General features: G+C 39.3%; 3 protein-coding genes across 5 annotated transcripts; 1 reads left to right on the top strand and 2 right to left on the bottom strand.

Annotated features, from left to right (window-relative positions):
* Window positions 1–93: 93 nt before the first annotated feature.
* LOC100118432 (sorting nexin-2) lies at window positions 94–4738 on the bottom strand. Its single transcript, XM_031924691.2, has 8 exons — window positions 4068–4738; window positions 3623–3837; window positions 2670–2927; window positions 2348–2594; window positions 2106–2270; window positions 1905–2026; window positions 1526–1825; window positions 94–1439 (listed from the first exon to the last, which is right to left on the bottom strand). The coding sequence occupies exons 2-8, from the start codon at window positions 3728–3730 to the stop codon at window positions 1092–1094; spliced, it is 1548 nt and encodes a 515-aa protein (XP_031780551.1). The 5' UTR covers window positions 3731–3837; window positions 4068–4738; the 3' UTR covers window positions 94–1091.
* Window positions 4110–8127, top strand: LOC100118471 (protein PRRC1). Of its 3 annotated transcripts, none has more exons than XM_031924692.2 (6): window positions 4342–4725; window positions 4922–5371; window positions 6168–6270; window positions 6582–6933; window positions 7328–7435; window positions 7529–8073. In XM_031924692.2, the coding sequence occupies exons 1-6, from the start codon at window positions 4623–4625 to the stop codon at window positions 7583–7585; spliced, it is 1173 nt and encodes a 390-aa protein (XP_031780552.1). In that variant the 5' UTR covers window positions 4342–4622; the 3' UTR covers window positions 7586–8073. The 3 variants fall into 3 exon arrangements, with proteins under 3 accessions (XP_008204851.1, XP_031780552.1, XP_031780553.1); XM_031924693.2 differs by having other exon boundaries at window positions 4344–4725; window positions 4922–5359; XM_008206629.4 differs by having other exon boundaries at window positions 4110–4725; window positions 7328–8127.
* On the bottom strand, window positions 8004–14379 carry LOC100118511 (translation elongation factor 2). Its single transcript, XM_001602410.5, has 13 exons — window positions 14177–14379; window positions 13323–13537; window positions 13043–13236; window positions 12731–12939; window positions 12294–12527; window positions 11867–11980; window positions 11523–11669; window positions 11100–11340; window positions 10733–10900; window positions 10256–10545; window positions 9623–10015; window positions 8983–9240; window positions 8004–8555 (listed from the first exon to the last, which is right to left on the bottom strand). The coding sequence occupies exons 1-13, from the start codon at window positions 14177–14179 to the stop codon at window positions 8487–8489; spliced, it is 2535 nt and encodes an 844-aa protein (XP_001602460.2). The 5' UTR covers window positions 14180–14379; the 3' UTR covers window positions 8004–8486.
* Between the last annotated feature and the right edge of the window lie 200 nt (window positions 14380–14579).

The following is a 14579-nucleotide window of genomic DNA, read 5'->3' as shown; positions in this document are numbered from 1 at the left end:
ACGTGGTCCGATGACAGATTAAGCAGAATCAATCGGTAAACAGACCAACAATTTCACGGGGATTGAGTGTAGAGTGAATTAAGAGATCACGCGTTATGAAGGAATTATTTATTTATAATAATAATAAAATAAAAATAATATATAATAATAATTGTAAACTCAATTATTGCAATGGTTTTTTCTGTATAAACACTATCTATCAGTAATAAAAAATGTTTGAAATACACAATTAACAGAGCTCAATCAATACTCGACGTTGCGCACAGCACTGGATATCTCCAAATCTAATCAACAATAATAATGCTATTAAGCTCGAAAAATTCGAAACTATTGCATCGTCGGAACAATACTGAAACATTTAAAGAATTAAGAGGGATAATAATTTTGTTTATCCCACAGATTTGTTATACATTGAGCTTTTTCAAAAGTTATATTAACCATGGATTCTATCAATTGTTTTAAATAAAGAAAAGATCTAAGACCAGAAAAGTTATGACAATGTCAAGAAAATAGTCATCATAAATTAAAAGAAAACTTAAGTGTCAATAATTTTATAACTTTTGTAGAAGTTACTTACATTTTAACAAAATATGGTTGTATTCTCAAAATAATACATAATGTACCCTAAAAACAGTCTGAAAATTGTATAGAAAACTGACTTACATTATTTGTTTGCAATAAAAAGCAAATATAAAAGTATCCATCTACCTTTTAATCACATAATTCAAGTATACTTGAAAAATACTTTATAGTAATCATGATTGAATAGTCCTCGGCATACTAAGTTGCAAAGTACATGAAAGTCTAAATTTACAAAAAAATCAAATCAATACTACAAAGCCAACTATAAATTTGATAAATCTTTTGCAAAAAATGCAACATTATACTACAATCAGATCTTTTCTTTCAAAAAATGAAATTTTTAAACCGTTGCAGTAGTGTTCCTGCCATTGGCGACGCATTAGATAATAATATTTGGATGATTAAAAAATGCCTTTGACATGGTTATGATTTTTCGCGAGGAGAATTGAGCAGATTTTCCGGTGCTTTTGCCTAGCGTAGAAAAGGATCCATCTCATTTTAATGGAAGCTCACGCGACAGACTTGGCCTCTGGCAAGAAACTCTCCCAGTGCTTGATGAGTTGATTCTGGTGCTGCAGCATAGCCTCTAGATACTGTATGAGCTGCTTTTTGAAGTCATGTATCCGAATCATTTCGAAGCGTTCAACCTCTTTTCTAATCATTTTGGATATATTATCAAATTCCTCTTGGCCCCGTTCAACTTTTGACTCCCACTCGATGACCTCTGTGGCTGCTTGACTCGTCTTATCCGACCGACCTGACTGTTCTAAGCGTGCTTTCTGTTCACGTTTTTTGTTTAACATTAGCTGCGCATGTTGCCAATTTTGAAAGACCTTCACTCGTTCGTGGAATACATCCTAGAGTAGAATACAAAATTCACGATCAAATTCAGCAGTATTTCGATTATATCGATGGATTTGGGAAATTTCATTTTCTTACGTACCTTAATAGCACCTATTAGAGCCACATAGTCGCGAAGCATTTCTCCAAATTGATAAAGGTCACTGTTCGCCTGAGCTTTTCTGACGACCTCGACCTTTTCCAGAGTCTCAGCCAATTGTGCCAAAGCTCTGCCCAGAGAGGCGCCCGGTTCACCGTGACCTAAAACGGCGATAGATCGAGCAGTAGCGCCCGTGCAACCCGCCAATTCTTTTCTCTGGTTCGTTAAAGTTTCAACCGCTGCGTGTAAACTGCGCAATTGAGTGTCGAGAGAATCGACGTGGGTGACCGTTTCTTCGAACCACTAAACAGATAAAAAAACTGTTAAACACCTCCATCCAAAATAATTTTACTTGTATTTTATCTTGGACGCTGTTTCTTACCGAATCATTTTCATCCATTTTATAAGTGATTTTATTTACGGTTTCTCCAACTTTGTTGAACAAACGCATAACGCCAGCACCACTCAATGCTGAGGTATTTGTAGCTTTCGGCAATTCCATATCTAATATGTATACAATATATTAATTGTGTGCTTGTTAATTAACAATTTATAACTAAACAAGGTTGGCATTAAACTTTACCTGCTTCTAAAAATTCTCTAAAATCTGGGTCGACGCAAAATATCGGATGAGCTGCGACCCTATTTAAGAACCTTTCTAGCGCGGCTCTACGTCGCTCTAGGAACTCGTTAGATCCAGAGCTTGGCTCTTGGTTCTTTTCCCCTGACATTTTTACTTTTGTTGTACCTGCAGATATTTTGAATATTAAGTATTTGTGAAACTCAATCAATTGACAGCTAAGATTCAACATATTTTGAAATTACCAATAACGTTTTTTTCAGGTGCTGGTGGAATAATTCTGCCATTCCTTAAATATTTTTCTGTAAGTTTGTCATGTAATCCAAGAAAGTCACTAAAACGCCTAGTTACACTAAAACTTCTTTTCCTATACAACTGTATGTTAGTCTTTGTTTCAACTTTGTAGGCAACATATGACCCCATGCCATCACCCATTTTTTGGGGTGAGGTAACAGTGATTTGCAAAAACATGTCTGAGGATTCAGTTAGGACCTGAAAATATATATCCATGTTAAAATTATGTACAACCTTACAATCCTAAATGTATACATAAATTGAAAACTTTACTTCCTCCATTGACTGAGACTTGGTAATATTGGATTGTGGGTTTTCCTCGTCATCATTGATGGGAACATCATGCAGGTCACCAATATCACCACCCATTGGATCCAGAGGAGGACTGAGTGGTCCTGATGGTGCAGCAGGACTTGAAAGAGTGGACAAAGAATTGTCTTGGACAGCATCTCTGAGGGACAACTTTGGCAGTTCTGCTTGAATAGTAGATTCACCATTGTATGGTGAGGTGTTTTCTTGTATATTGTAATCCTGAAAAATACAGTTGTTTAAGAACTTTTTCCCTCTCTATTTCAATGTAATTGTGATGCAAGCAACCATGCATTGCTCATAGAACTGATAATTGAAGGTTAGCATAGATAGTAATAAGTGTTGAATAGAGATGAGTCATTTTTTATGCATAGAACAAATTTGTTTCAATGATTATTCTCTTTTTGAATAACTTGTAAGCTATACCACATAGTTCTCCTAAACATTATCATTATTTATATCTTTTAACATTTCGGAGCAATCATAATCTACTTGTAAAAAGCTCTGAAAGTACAATTTAAATCTCATTGTTGCACACGAGAATGCAAGACCTATCCATAAAGCCAATCTACAGCATCAAACAAAAATAGATGACCCACAATCCATGGCAATAGCAGAAAAATTCTTTTATTTACAAGAATACTGGGAGATCCCCAACTGCCAAAAAGGGGCGGATATATCGTCACCGCGAAATCCCGTTTTCTCTCAAAACACACTATCGACTCCCAAACTAACCCATTCCACCTACATAAAAATTAACAACAATCAACCGAACTCTGCGAAATCACCGCTAATAATCACAACACAATCAAAGCCGACGATAACTCTGCTCCGAAATGCATACGTGTGCAGGTCGGGCCACGGCCGCTCTATCTCCAGTTGGAAGCCTCGGAGGAGAATCAAAGCTCGACAATCACCTGTATAGCCGAGGCGAATATATCACTGTCGTCGTCGTCGTCGAGATCCATCTCGTTCTTTGGCTCGTCGTTGTCGAAAAGCGGCGGAAGTTCCTTATTGTCAGCCATCTTTGCCAATCTGTCAACCTCTGCTCTCTTTATCTCTTCTCTCGCCCTCTCAATGATAATTCCTAATGATGACTCTTATGCCTCAATGATAATTCCTCGTTCGCACTCTGCAGAATTACCATGGATAATAAGTATACTTTCGCGATGCATATCGTATGTACATACGTATTATGTATATCTTAGCGACACACACACACTCGACAACAACAATGAATATGAATAAAACAAGAGGCGATTCTTTCGTCTAGCGACGCTGCTCTCTATAATTTTTCGAATGTCACCAGCTGATATCGAGTGTGATGAAGCCAGAAAAAAGTGAAGTATAAACTGCACGTACCAAGTATGAGGTTATATTGTTGTCACCGACCGCGGACTGGCCAACAGTTTCATGCGCAGTGCGCCGAAAGATCCCTCAGACTGCTCAGACCAGACGCGCCTCCTTACACTCTGAGCCGTCGAGAAATTGTGATAAACAGGGGCCGAAACCACCCATCTGTTGATATCACGTACGGTTTCGATCAAGCCGCGCTTACAAAGCGTTCGCGAGCTAAAGCCGAGTTTACAAACAACACCCACATCCAACGACGCATATGTTTTTATTCTTCGCGAGCGCAGTTCTCGCGCAAAGAACGTCATCACGTGGCGTTGACACTACGGGAGATCGAGGGGAAAAAGCGTAGCTGCAGCAGCGTAGAGTGTGTAATTGGCTTATTTTGTTTAGGCTCGAGAGGTGAAAGTCTCGCAGCAACGATCCAGTTATTCTGGCCGCTACAGTCGATCCAGCCAAGTGACATAACAATACGACGTACCTATACACGCACGGCCGGATCGTTAAACGAGGCTGTCTTGTCTCTCGCTCGTTGAAGTAGTCATTGTTGTTGATATCGCCGAGATGACCGACGAGTCGAACGGAGAGTCTGGCTTCGAATTCGTTGAGAAGAAACCGGAGGATTTCAGTGAGTCCGTTGCTCCGAAACCCGCTACGGCCACTGCTGGTCAGTGATTCTCGACTCTCGAGTATTGTTTACCTATATTATACTGACACTGCGACTCTCTTTTTGTGTTTACTCACCTGTGTCTGACGTCCTTATCTCTCGACGCAGATGAGCGCACGCGATAATTGTTGCTATTAATGCTATCTTTTCTTTTGTTATAAATAGATTCGTAATGGTTTTTTGTATTGTTGTTTAGATACTGCTACTACTCCAGCTAGCCCAGGAGCAACACCACCAACAGCTGTCACAACACCCTTAAGTTTGGGGAATATACTGTCGAAGATAGCACCTCCGACTGCACTTCCTACATTCATCACAAATTCCATGAGCATATCACCTGCAAGCTCACCAGCTGCTCAGACCGAGGAGTTGATCAAGAGCGAAAATGTCAAAACTCCAACAGAGTCACCCGAAGGAGTTCAGACTACTGAGCCAACGGCATCCACTTTTGAATATAAAGGACCACAAGTATTAATAGCCCCAGATAGTCCTACAATGGACACCAGTGCATTGGCAGGAAGCTTGTTTACATGGGTAAAAGATACTGTGGCAAACAGTAATGTACTAAGCAAAGTCGCTGAAAAGGCTAAGAACAGTGTTAACTCCATGATTACAACATTAGACCCACAAATGCGTGAGTTTATTTGTAAGTATTTTGTTGTCTTTTTTTTTTAATTGACAGACTGCATGAGTAGAAGTGCAGAGGAGGCACGGATGCAGTAGACATTACACTTGAAATATGATGTAAGATGTTTAAAATTAAAATCATCTTGTAAATACTTTCAGATCATCATAATTTTATAATTATTCTGAAAAAACGTTTATATTTAATATGCATAAATATTATGAGTAAGGCTACTACTGTCAGTAATGGCTTTTATGAACAACATTTATTCTCTATAATTATGAACTAATAATATATTGCCACATTACATCTAATTTTGATCTTCAATTAAATGCAAAATTAATTATTTTTATTAAAAAATATGTTTTTTATGTATTTACAATCCATGCACAACTTTTGAACTAAAAAAATGAATGAAAACATACTATTGTGTCAAGCATGTAATAATAGCAGTCTAATCTGGTTCACACATGCTGCTCTATTTTTGGAGTGTGGCCATTGCCCAGTTTTGTTTTAAACTTGGGCAAAGCTTGAGTGTCAGTGTTAGAGTCTAGCTGTCAAAGACATATCACCAAGTATTGATGAATAACATTAATTTAATGTTAATGAACTTTGCAAAATAATAATAATTTTGTGATTAAAATAGTGGATTTAAAAATAAAATGAAGTTGAGAAAGTTATATATCAAGTGACACCCAACGAATATTTTAAGACAAGTTATCTGGATTTAGTGATATGGAAAACTATCCACCTATTAAAGCCATGTTAGTTAATGCTGAAACATATGTTCGTGCATTTTTAGAATTGTATATTTCAGATTCTGGTGGAGATATTGAAATTATTGTTGCATCGGACAAGGATGCAAAAGTGGCTCCCATACGTGAAGCTTTTCAGAACGTTTTTGGAAACGCGACAGTAACGTGAGTAATTCTTTTATAACATACGTTTTACACCCTCAAATAAATAAAGCAGATGAAAGGGTCTTAGTAGAAACTAGAAATTTTGTTGGAATGTGTCGTACATATTCATTGTGACGCACATTTCCTCAGAACTTTTACTAATTTTCTGTGACCTTGACTATTAGTATTATTAATTGTATTGGATATATCAGTTAATAGTTTTAAACTAATTAAGGCTCATTTTACCTGGGCATTTTAATTTGAAAACATCATATATAATGTTTGAAAAATTTTAAAATGAATACAAAAAATCACGATTTTTCATAAATTAGCGGCACGAAAGTTGAGACAGCACCTGCGGCAGCTCAGCCGGTCGGCTTTGCTGCAGGAGTGAAGGCCGCCCAGGAGAGAATAGCTGGTGTACGAAAGAACCCATCAATTCCAGCAGACATTCCAATTGTAGCGGTAGAGAATTTCATATTAGAAGTCGGACAGGATAAGTGGTATGATTTGGGAGTGATTATTCTCGAGGATGTCAAGCAGAAGATCAATCTGCAAACGTTTACGCAAATGACACCGGTTCCGAGTCAAATTGTTGAGACAGCGCAAGAATCAACACCCAAAGACTATTCCAAAGATGGCTTAGCTGTGACAATCGGCAGCTTAATGGGAGCTAATTTACAGGTAACGGTTACTTCTCTTTGCGATACTACTTAATTTTGGTAAATCGATTAAAGTCGCTATATATACCTGCTATATCTTCACGAAATAAAAAAAAGACGCACTAAAGAACCATTTATAGTAAAAAGTTAAAATTGAGAATTGATTTGAAGTTGTTATGGAGAGCTATCGCTCTTGTTCATCATTATATTATTATAAAGAAACTGGCAACATACGCAGTTGATAGACAAGATTTGAAACTTGATGGAAATGCAATAATTTGTTTTATATTATTATTACGGTAATAAGAACATGCTGTTATATATTTTTTTATTTGTCTTAAAAATTAATAAATAATACAAAAATTTTAACTTTTTTTAATAAATAATTTTCTAAACTAATATTACTTTTGTTTCAGGTTTCGCACACTGAATGGCACAGTGCACTAACAGGAGTATCCAGGAAAGATATAGTCTTTTTAGCTGCTCAATCTCTTGCAGGCATATATAAAAATACAATTAACCCAGTTTAGTGAAAAAAAAATCATTCTAAGCATAAGTTATACATTTTCAAATATTTATACTTTTTAAAGTAATAACATTTTTTACGAATATTTTAGATTAAGACGCCATCGGTTTGTTTAAAAAATAATTGGAAATGTAATTTCTTTGACTAATATACGTTAATTGTATTGACTCCCGAGTCAAGAAAAAAATCTGCGTCTATAAAAAATATCCGAGTTAAATTTTACTCATATAAATGTAAATAAGTATCATAGATTAAGGTCACATTCATGCCGAAGCATTATAAAGATGAAAAATTTATATAAGAAGAATTTTTAAAGTCTAAGAAAATCTATGCTAATTACTTAAATATATATAATAAAAAATAAAAAAGATGTATGTTTATTGCAATGTTTTTAGGAATTAAAAAAAGATGTGTATAAAAAAATGTTATACTTTATACTTAAAAAGGTTTTCATTATTTTTACCTTAAAATATACTGTTAATGTGCAACGAGTACATAAAAAACCATTTTTATCGCTCAGTGCAAATGAATTTATTTCGCCTGTCTCAATAAAATAAGACTTAATATATTTCTTTTTGATTCAAAAAATTATTCTTATCACAATTAGTAGAATCGTTTATTTTATTCAGTCAAACGGAAAAAAAAAACGTAACGGGGCAACATAACAGGATTTAACAGTAAAAAATAAAAGGGGAGAAGTTTAAAATTACAGAATAACGTTTTTCAGTACTGCAATTCAAGTTTTTTTCTAAAACAAAAGCCACTGGCAGCTTTTATTGTGATTCATTTTTAATTAAATAAATGTATAAAATAGTATTCCCCGTGCTAAAGTAAGAGTATCTTCTTTGCCTTCTTTCCTGCTCTGTAATTACAATTTATAATAGTTGTCCGTATTTTTTTGTATTTATAATTTTTATTTTCCACGATGTTGCGCGGAGGAACAAAGTTCATATAACGACCGATGGTATAGATGTACACTGCTCCAGCGATATTAATTGAATTACAATATTTAAATAATTATTTAAATATGATGCGTCCATGCACGACGGTTACAATTTGTCGAGATATGAACTCAAGTCTGGTAGACCTTCCTTCAATCCCTTCCTCTTACGTGTGTCCTGAAAATAAATATTCATAATATTAATTTTTTGTTCAGTTGATTAACAATATAACATTATTGAAACAAAAAAATATCGAAAACAAGTGCGACGAAAGTATACTAAGACAGTAATCAACCAACAACCGTATATTTCCGATAAGAATTACATCACGTTCGTATAAGTTTCACAGATAAGTTTTTATTTTCAAGACTGGCCATTCTACGTCGCACATTATTACCACGTTCCAAGAAAATTATTGATTCGAAGATTAATATGTATGTTTCCCTATTCTGGCAGACCAGATTTTTACTGGAAAACCGAAACTTAAAAAACACTTCACTTTGCCACGAAGTTAAAAATGACAAGACCGTAATATAGTCGTAGTCATCAGTTATGATCGTGGCTCGAATTAAAAAAAATGTAATAAACATGATGAATAAATTACCTGGACGACTTGGTGTGGGCGAGTTCCGGCCTCCATAGGGTCTCCGGGAAGGATTTGCCAATGGTCGAACACGCACTGTGGGAAGGCCTGTCCACCGGTGTTGGAGCGCAGGTCAGCGGTGAAGCCGAACGACTCGTTGACGGGAAGGTATGCCTTTACGACGAACATAGGGGTACCAGCCACTTGTTGTTCCTCAAAGACATGACCACGTCTGCGATTGAGCACACCGTAGATACCACCCACGGCGACTTCGGGGCACTATAAAATAAATAGATTTCAATTATTGATTTTGTTTTAATCGCAAAGGCTCTTTTTTGTGTTCATTAAATCAATCAGGTTGTCAACGATAATCACGGTGATTCATAACCCAGTGCTCAAAGCATTCTCATCATTTGATTTCGAGCGGTTGCATAAGCAGCCTATTAAATTTTGCGATTAAAAATTTGTTCTTTTGCGCAAAAGAAGAAAACAAGGAAATTTCCTTGTAAATCGATTAATTAATTTAGTTCTAATATGAATGTGCTTTTCTCGAATTTATCTACCTAACGTAATCAGCCGATAACGAGTGATTATAATTAAACAAAAAATGTTCATTAAACAAGGTCATTAAAAAAAAAAAAAAAAATTTAAAAAGGCTCACCTGAATTTCACAAAGGTATACGGGCTCCATAAGTCTGGGAGAGGCAGTGAGAAGGCAGGCGTAAAGGCAACGTCTCGTCGTGGGGATGATTTGGCCACCGCCTCTGTGGATAGCGTCAGCGTGTAACGTGACGTCGTAAATGTTGAAACGAACACCACGGAGATTCTCCTCAGAGAGGACACCCTCCTTGGCGGCCCACTGGAATCCAGCAACGACAGAGTCCTTGATTTCGTTAAGGTACTGTACTCCCTTGGTGCAGTCGACAAGGATGTTGGGGCCAGTTCCGTCGGGACCGAAGCACCAGATTTTTCTGGCTTCTGTTATGTCGTAATCGTACTTGTCGCTCAGGTAACGAGCACGGACCTTGAAGTCGTCTCTGGGGTTGACGTCACCCTAAAGCAATTGCAAACATTGATTAGTTATTATTTTATGCAAACAAGTTTAGAATTTGTTATAATGCGCGCAATTTATTTAAAACGAAATTAGAAGATTTTCAAATTATTCAGATTTTGTTCGTATTCTCTCTCATTATTATTCAGAAGAGGTGTCAGAAATATTTTAGAACATTCATCATAATAAAGCCAGTAAAAGTAAAAGAAGTGCAAATAAAAGTAGAAGTGAAATAGAACATACTTTGTCGATGTCCTCGGCGAGACCATCGGGCATGGGCTGAGCCTTCATGAAGAGACGGTTGTGCTTGTTGGGCGACTTGGACAGACACATCTGGTCGGATTCCTCCGAGACAGTTTCTCTGTATGATACGACAGGGTCGGACTTCTTGATTGGAATGCAGGCGTGGTCCTCTTCAAGATCCTTCAGACAGATCTCAAGATGCAACTCACCGGCACCAGCAATGATGTGCTCCCCAGACTCTTCGATGATACATTGCACCATAGGGTCGGATTTGGCCAGACGTTTCAGACCTGAAGAGAAAAAACATTTTCTTATAGACGAATTGCTTTGGCAAGATATTTTCTAAGTTTACTTTTGAAAATCTATCAGGTTGTCAACGATAATCACGGTACATCATAACCCAGTGCTCAAAAGCATTCTCATCATTTGGATTTTATACAAAATGAAGCTAACAGAAGTTTAAATCGGATAACGCACCTTCTACAAGTTTTGGCAAATCGGCAGGGTTCTTGGGTTCGACGGCGACACGCACGACGGGGGAGACAGAGAACTTCATGACCTTCATGTTGTGGGCATCCTTGAAGGTGGTGATGGTTCCGGTTTTCACCAAGAACTGGTCAACACCGACAAGACCGCAAATGTTACCTGTAAGAAAATTGGAAAAATGTCATTAGTATACGGCCGATAATGCACTACTAATAAATATTCAATGAGTTATTAACGTCAGTTGGCCGTTCTTATTGTCTGTCACAAACATTCAGAACAGGTCTGTGAATGAACAATCATCATGTTAAAGTGTGAGAATATCTGTGCAAAGTCATTTAGTATCAAAAATATAGCTTACCAGAAGGAACATCTTCGATGGCTTCAACATAACGTCCCATCATGAGAATGGTACGCTGGATGGCCTTTTCGTACAAATCTTCTTTCTTGCCGGGCTGGAAGTTGGGTCCCATGATACGGGCCTTCATACCAGTGCAGACCTTTCCGGAGAAGACACGACCGAAGGCGTAGAAACGTCCTTTGTCGGAGGTCGGTACCATTTTCGAGATGTACATCATAAGTGGGCCGTTAGGGTCGCAGTTCTGAAATAAAATGAAAAGATATAGCACTTTCTAAAAAAAATATTGAACTTTTTTGTTTTAAAGAACCATCAGTTGGCCGTTCTAATTGTCTGTCACAAAATTTTCAGAACAGGTCTGTGAAATGAACAATCATCATGTAAAAATTCGAAGAAAAAATGACTGTGAAATTAAACATGTTTTACCTTGATACCAATAGCGGCTTCATCGTCGTGAGGTCCTTCGTACAACATTTCCATTCTGTACTTCTGGGCTACAACGGGAGATGGCAGATGGATGGCTATCATCTGAAGTAAAGCTTCTCCAGCTGGCAACCAGGTACGCATGACGACCTAAAAAAATCACCTCGAATTATTAACTAGAAAATACGTCGGTAGTAAATATCTAACGAGTTGTGAAACAAATTCAGTCCTAGTTCATAGTCTCTCTCACTATTTATCAGAAGAGGTGTCAGAAATATTTAAGAACACTCATCACTTTAAATTACTAGTAGACTTATCAATATTTGAGTTGATTTTGTATAATTTACCTTGAGAAGAGCCTTTCCGTCCTTGTCCTTGTCTTCAGGCTTCAGAACGATTCCCAGTTTCTTCAGGAGACCTTCACACTCATCCTTCTTGTAGTTCATGATGCAGTCAAAGACCTGAAAAAAAAACAATGCAATTCGTGTTATGAAAATGAACAAATATTTTCGTAAAAAATTTATTTTCTAAGGAATGGTATGTAGCATCAGCGTCGTAGCGTATCATTATCGAGCATAAGGATAGAGGCTCAATGACATCGTTTAAACGTAGTCGCTATTTTACTCTCCTTCTGTTGACGCACTGTCGACACTGTCACCGTGCGCGAATCAATTTTCTTCCAAGGAAGAAAGCCTTTTCCGCACTACAGAGAGACGCTAGTGTGCCAGAAGGATATAAACTTGAACGAATGTAAAGAAGGTCGTGGATAATCACCTTGTAGATGGGGTCCAAGACGTACATGCAGAAGGAACGCTTGTTGTCAGACTCCTTCTGCTTGCTCCACTTCTTTGTCTTGGGGTTGAAGAAGGACTCTCCCCACAGTCTGTTCATTAGCTTGACGACGTCAATGCCGAACTTCTCAGCGTACATTTCTGAGAACTGTTTCAGAGTGAAGGCCCATCCGTGGAGTCCAGAACCGAAACCAACAGATCCTTTGCTGGGGTCAACCTGTTGAATAAAAGAAGCTTATCAATATAACGTGTTCAGTCGAACATCATAGCGCGTGATTTTTAATTTATCCATCAGTTGGCCGTTCTTATTGTCTGTCACAAACATTCAGAACAGGTCTGTGAATGAACAATCATCATGTTGAGAAAAATCGCGGACAAACTAATTTTCAAAAAAAGCATCGTCACGATCAGTTTACTTACACGGACTTCACCCATGGGACCATCATCATCAGAGTATGTAGCGATAATAACGTTAACATTTTCAACAATACGCTGGAAAGTTTGGTAGAGATCTTCACTGTCGAGTTGAAGTTCCAACAAAGCACGGTCCATTTTGTTCATGAACAAAACAGGCTTGATACGCTCAGCAATAGCTTGACGCAACACAGTCTCGGTCTGCACACATACACCTGTTGATAGAAAAAGAGGGGAGCTGTTAGTCAGCGCAATATGTTTCAAGATATTCATTGCTTTTTACAGTCAACGGAGGCAACCCAGGGATATTCGACTTACCAGAAACACAATCAACAACAACAAGGGCTCCATCGGTAACACGAAGAGCAGCTGTGACTTCACTGGAGAAATCAACGTGCCCGGGGGAATCGATAAGATTGATCAAGAAACCTTTCTCTTCCTTATCACGCTGGTCAGGGTTGGTGATGAAGACACAATCTTTAGCATCAAGTTCAAAGTACATAGAGATGGCCCTGCAAAGCAACAGATAGGTTGATCAGTACCTCAAAGCACAGCGTTCGAGCAGTATACGTAAGCCAAATGAGCAAAGGGAACTTACGTGGATTTGATGGTAATACATCTTTCCTGCTCATCCTTACGGGTGTCAGTGAAACGTGTCTCTCCGGCCTTAGCTCCAGCAATGATACCGGCTTTGGACACAAGGGAGTCGGTCAAAGTTGACTTTCCATGATCTACGTGAGCGATGACGGACATGTTTCTGATGTTCTTCTTCTTGTCCATCATGCCACGGATCTCGTCTACCGTGAAGTTCACCTGAAAAACAGATTGCACCCTCCATTAGCACTCGTGCACAAGCGTCTCAGCTCGTTCCCCGTAACTACAAAGCCTGGACAGCGAAAACCGAGCAAAGTACCTCGAGGCCGCCTCATTTCTCTAGAAACAGCCCTGTCAGCGAAGGGCAGAGTCCAGCCAGAGGGAAACAGCTTTTAACCTCGCGGCGCGTCCCGTCCACGTGGTTCGAGCGTCCATGCCTCAAGTCATCCTCGCGCGCGTCATCCGAACGAATCCCGCACACGGCCACGTCCGCAACGCACCAGGTGACCCGCACCCGCGCGAAAGCACGCGGGCAGCTCCTCCAACATCTGCGCCCGCATACTTCACGTCAGGCGCATCCGGACACGAAGTCTACAAGCCGCGGACGCTTCGGCCGGAAAGCTGCGAGTTCGAAACTATCCGATGTCTCGACGACGAGATGAAGACACGTAGAGGAAGGACGATGTAAGCGAGGAGACGGCGGCGGCGGCGGCTTTGTTGCGCAATCCGGAGCAATCGCTCGGTTTTCCGGATTTCCCGGGGCCTCGGGGCCGATTGGGCCCGAAATACAGGTCGGTCCTTGCACTCCGGGCATCGGGGACGACGGTGCCGGGGATATTTCAAGTCTAGGATACGTACCATCTTGGATGTTGTCCGATTACGGCAGGCCTGGTCGAAAATATACGTGCGCCAACAATGGCGGACTCCCTGGGAAAGAACGACAGGACTCCTGCGTGCCGCAGTAACGGGGGTCCGACGAGTTGGTGGCAGCAGCAGCGGCGGCGGCGGCGACGGCGGCTCGAACTATAGACGCGCTGGAGTTGGACAGAGACGGAGATAGCGCGTGTGCGCTGCTTTGCTCTGCACACGTGTGCGCGGGTGGTCCGAGTGGAGGCCGCGAGATGGCAGCACCAGGCAAGTAGCGTTGGCGTCTCGCTGCGATGCTGCAGCTGTATAGCGGAAGCGGATGTGAGCGACGCGTGGGTTGTTTTACGAGACACGTGCGGGGAGATGGGGATTTAAATCGAGGATTTGTTCTGTT

Source organism: Nasonia vitripennis, chromosome 2 (genome assembly GCF_009193385.2).
Source record: "Nasonia vitripennis strain AsymCx chromosome 2, Nvit_psr_1.1, whole genome shotgun sequence".
Lineage (NCBI taxonomy): Eukaryota > Metazoa > Arthropoda > Insecta > Hymenoptera > Pteromalidae > Nasonia > Nasonia vitripennis.
Note: the sequence above shows the minus strand (reverse complement) of the source record. Positions and strands in the feature narration are given on the sequence as shown.